At 42.9% G+C, this 5000-nt stretch overlaps 1 protein-coding gene and 1 long non-coding RNA gene across 2 annotated transcripts; both read right to left on the bottom strand.

Annotated features, from left to right (window-relative positions):
- Nucleotides 1–761: 761 nt before the first annotated feature.
- On the bottom strand, nucleotides 762–1903 carry LOC121998285 (ethylene-responsive transcription factor ESR1-like). The gene has a single exon (XM_042553136.1). It carries the CDS (start codon nucleotides 1845–1847, stop codon nucleotides 945–947), a length of 903 nt encoding a protein of 300 aa, XP_042409070.1. The 5' UTR covers nucleotides 1848–1903; the 3' UTR covers nucleotides 762–944.
- Nucleotides 1904–3671: 1768 nt separating this feature from the next.
- On the bottom strand, nucleotides 3672–4450 carry LOC121998279. Its single transcript, XR_006116473.1, has 2 exons — nucleotides 4203–4450; nucleotides 3672–4132 (listed from the first exon to the last, which is right to left on the bottom strand). It is a non-coding gene; the product is annotated as an uncharacterized LOC121998279 (long non-coding RNA).
- Nucleotides 4451–5000: the final 550 nt, after the last annotated feature.

The raw sequence follows: 5000 nt of genomic DNA, 5'->3' as shown, positions 1-5000 counted from the left end.
CGTTGACGGGGGGAAGCAATTTACATAAAAATTTGATAACAATCTAATTTTTTATTTCAAAATCAATTTTTTTATTTAAATAAAAAATGTAAGCTACCCAATGATAATAGATTTAAAAATAAAGATGTATTCTTTTTATATTCAACGATTCCCTAACCTGAAGAATGAAAGCGGGTCAGACAAACTCTGCCTTCGCTTTAAATAACCACTAAAAACATCCAAATGCCGAAATAAAACCATTCTGTACTAATCACCAATTAATGTCGCCGTACCTTCGCATCGCTGCATGTTCTTCTCGAATTCTGTCACTGCAACCAGAAATGACAGCTGCTTTATTAAATACAACCCCTAAAAGTTACGTGTAATTAATCATTCGGCACCAATTACATCCCATGATTCTAATTAAATCGATGGAAAATTATGTGTAATTAATCATTTGGCACCAATTACATCTATGATTGTGATATTGCTAATCCCCTCTCTCTCTCTCTCTCGATGCTTTTCTCTCCTGCGACAGGAATGTGATTGAGGGTGACATTGGAGATATGGATGTTGGCCTCCGTTCGGCCAAAACCATCTTAGAAAACTGTGCAACTGATGCGGCATTTTGACCTTGAGATTTGACAAGCAACCATGTTCATCGTTGTCAACTCAAATGTATATTCTACGTGCCCTGCTGCAGCAGCAGGGCTCGACAGAAACCAATGGCTCATGCGTATATTCCATGCGCACAGATTAAACAGATCATGAAGTTAAGCTTCACCGTGCGTGCATGATGCATAACTTCCATTTCGAAACTACGTACGTAGAAATCACAGATGCAGCTACAAGAAATTGCACGTCCAGAACATGCGTATCAGTTCTTCTTCTTCTTCTTCCATCTCTAACTAAATTAATCATTCGAACTAGACACGCACGCTTAGGGAAAGGAAAAAAAAACGATTTTAAGCTTGGTGCAAGTTGGTGGACAAGACCTCGAAGAAGTCCGGGTACTTGATGATGTCCTCAAGAAGCCCCTGAGGGATCATCGGAAAGTTGTCGGCGTCGCACCAGCTGGAAGAATTACCGACCGCGCATGGAGTGTAATTGAGAGCGGAGGTTTGGTCCTCTCGCTCTGTATTGATAGGCATCTGGACCTGATAAATCTTCTTGCGGTCGAGGGAATGATCCGGTACGGTTTTTTCGATCTGCTTGCTCTGTTGCCGGAAGCCGTTGACGATCTCCTGGAGGAGGCCGGAGTCGGCCGGCTCCGTGCGGAAGAAGTCGCCTTCGTCGGCGAGGAGTTCGGTGGCGGCGGCGGCGGCTGATGATGAAGAAGAAGTGGCGGCGATCCAACTCGGAGCAGGAGGGGCGTCGAACGGATCGGCGGAATGGGGGAGAAAATTAGGGCTTGGGAGAGAGGCGGGGAGGGAGCAAGAAGGGCAGGCGTTAAAATTAGGGATCGAATGGTTCGCGAGACCGCGAAGAAAAAGGGGATGGTGGTGGTGGTGCGGAGCGTTGGGCCACGGCCAATCGGAGGAGTGGAGGACGGCGGCGGCGGCGGCGGAGGGAGGTTGGGCGGCGACGGGGGAGGACATCGGAGGGTTGTGGAAGTTGGTGCGGGCCTTGAGGCCGCGCATGGCGCGGGCGGCGACGTCGTAGGCGCAGGCGGCCTGCTCCGCCGTGTCGAAGGTGCCGAGCCAGCGGCGCTCCTTCGACTGCGGGTCGCGGATCTCCGCAGCGTAGCGCCCCCACGGGCGACGGCGAACGCCGCGGTAGCGCGTGACGTCCTTGCTCCCGGCTGTCGCTCGCTTGCTGCTGGCGGCGGATGTCCGTTGATGAGGATGACCGCCGTTGCCGTCTTCCATATCGCCGTCGACGTCGCAGTCTTCTTCCTCCGCGGAGTAAATAAGACAAAAGGAGGGTGGGCGGCAGCAGCGGAGGTTCGTTGGGTATTTATAGAGGGGAATTGAATTGGGATCGGAGTGGAGGACCCACTCGCGAAATTAATGATAAATAATTATGGAATTGATTCCCACTTAACGGCTCTAATAGTTAATAATCCACAAGGAAAACGTAGACTTCTTGCATGCTGCTACTGAAAACCGCCGGATTAGACAGGTAGAGTTCCAGTAATTAATTCATATCATCAATTAATTAATTACTGCACACGCTTCGAATATGATTAAAACAGTTGACCAATAGGAATTATATATATATAAAAATGATAAATCGACGTTTGTGTGTGAGGGAGTGAGCATGCGGTACCGCGTTTTGCATGGGACAAAGGCGTGATACTGAGATTACGTTTCCCAACGAAGGCCGGCCAGTCCTTTCCCTTCTCATCAATTCCATGTAAAACAAGCGAAAACCTCCAAACTCCCAACTCATTATATATAACAAGCGAAGAGACCCTTGCATGCATGCAACCATGCACGCTTCTGTAATAGCTATTCTGCAATTCTCCCTTGCGATAGGTTTAGGTTTGACCTTTCGGCTTAGGTCACAAGGTTATGTCTCCTCGCCCGGTCATGCGTTGTATTATATAATTGATATATACAGTGTACAGATATATTAATACGAGGAAATTAGCTTGGGAGATGAGGAATGAAGTATGTATGTTGCCTGTGTATAATGCAGGCCAGCTAAGAGCTCTCACCATCAGAGTAATTACACGACGTCTATTTCCGAGATTAAAATGTCTCAAACGGGAAGAGTAGTTGGCGTTTGATTGATGGGGCTTGGTTGTGTGTGGAAACTAGGCTTAATGAGCGATCGAGTTAATTGATATTACTGTTCCTCTCAGAAAAGAAGGCAGAGAGAGAATTCTCTCGGTTCCCATGCCATGCCGAGAGAGAGAGAGAGAAGGGTGTGCGACAGTTCTGCTAGTGCATGACTATGATTTAGAATGATTACACTGGTGGCGACCAGAGATTGTTCCCTGCTGGTCTCAAGAGATGTTCTTTTAAGTTAGTATATGTAGAACGGTCTTTAAGTGGGGAAGAAGGATTAGGAAGAGCAAGTGCGTGTGAGTTGGGTTCTGCAGCAGATGGACTTGCATTATTCATGCTCTGCTCCGTTTTGCTCTGCTGAACATGTATGGATGCTGTGACCAGTTGGGTGCATTAATTTTGCTTCCTTGTTGTGTTGGGCAGGGTTTGGAAACCAAGGATTTGTCACATGGACTTGTCTCTCGTAGGCTGTGTTGTAGGATTGGCTTCTACATCAATAGGCAAACGGAATGGAATTAAACAATCCTACATGCATGTCCTTTGTGCCTGCGTGTATAATATACTACAATTTATTACATAGATAATATATTCTCTTCGACAGTTTCCTAAAAACGCAAGAGGTCTCGATCATAGTAATTCTAGTTTGTTCAAAGAGAGGGTGAGGGGAAAAAAAAAAGAAAAGGCTGAGTGACACAGAGCGTACGAAGTACAAACAATGGAGAAGATGTTATAAGCAAAGGGATGAATGCTGCATTCGATGCATCCCATGAGAAGATATGATAGATGGGAAAAGGTTCAAAAAAGTGATATTGAGAGATCATCTACCAAGTAGAGTGCTAAATCTTATTGGAGCAAATGCTAAATGTTAAACATATATTGGAGTAACCAGCTATCAGCTATGTTATTAGAAACTTGTCATATTATATCATTTGCGCTAATTTGGGAGAGGAGTAGATTTGATGAGTGCAAAAAAGAGAAGAAAGTAAAAAAATCAAAAGGTTCTTGTCTTCACCTCATCCACACAACTATCCTCAAGAATGTTGCTACTCGCCCATCATCACCGCGATATTTCTATCGAGGTAAACAAGAGAGAGTTCCTTAAAATGGTAACTGTCCCCTTGGCAAATTTCGTCGCGTAGACAGGCGGTTAATATTTTGATACAAGCTAGGAAAAATAAAGCTTACCATAGTACAACGGACAACAGTAGTCAATTCGAATATCATGGAGACAATTCGATGACTGAAAAATTGAAGCTACGGGGAGTGCATCAACCAGTTTCCTGCTCAAACTCATCGCCTTCAGAATCTCCAACGTTATCCACTTCTTCATCTTCTGCACCAGCTTCCAGTTCCTCCTTGCTATCAACAACCTTTTTACCGATCACCGTCTGATTACTGTTTCCCTTCCTAATTTCACTCAACTGCAAGAGAGAAAATTCCAGAGTCAACCAAATTGATAAATCATGGAAAGACAAATCAAGGTTTTTTCACCATTATTTCCTGTCCCCATTATTTCAGATGATTGGGTAGTCATCCAAACAAGTGCAAACCTGTAAAGCACCTAAATAAAATAGAATAGAGAGGTGGTACTCTACAAAAAACGATTGCAATGATATGATACTACTAGTTGCATTATCATGCATAGAGACAAACATAAGATCCATATAGCTGACCTAATAACACAAACTTAGTAAAGTGTATTTCCATAATCTAATTATTATGCAGTCCGCCCATAAATCTTATACCTGATGAATTATTATGATCGATATGATGATAGCTTATTACATCCAAATCTTGAGCCAAGCTTCTTTTTATACAACTACCAAGTTATGAACAATGAGGAAGAAAAGAACAGAGCAGTTGCTTCTGAACTCTGTAGTACAAGAAAAATTCTGATACAATGTTAAACAGAATTTTCACTGAAATACATCAAAAACTACCAAATCAACTGAGAAAAAGGAAAAGGTTAAACTTCCTTTTATTTGAACAATTTCCATGTTCTCATTTATGAGAAAAAGGAACAGAGAAATATAAACAGTGATATATACATGAACTAATATCCTTTTAATTCAACCAATCAACTTCAAGAACTTTCATTTGCTGGATAAGTAGATCATCAAGTACAAAGATAATTTCCACTAAACAAAGTGTGGCTAGAAGATGGAAGTGTTCTATTGGGTAAAGTGGTTGAACTGGTTGGGTAGGATAATCACACATTATGATTTATATTTTTTATCAACAAATACTAAATATTTAACATTAAAATAAATTAGGTAAAACAACTTGCTA

Source organism: Zingiber officinale, chromosome 1A (assembly GCF_018446385.1).
Source record: "Zingiber officinale cultivar Zhangliang chromosome 1A, Zo_v1.1, whole genome shotgun sequence".
In the NCBI taxonomy this organism is placed as follows: Eukaryota; Viridiplantae; Streptophyta; class Magnoliopsida; order Zingiberales; family Zingiberaceae; genus Zingiber; species Zingiber officinale.
Note: the sequence above shows the minus strand (reverse complement) of the source record. Positions and strands in the feature narration are given on the sequence as shown.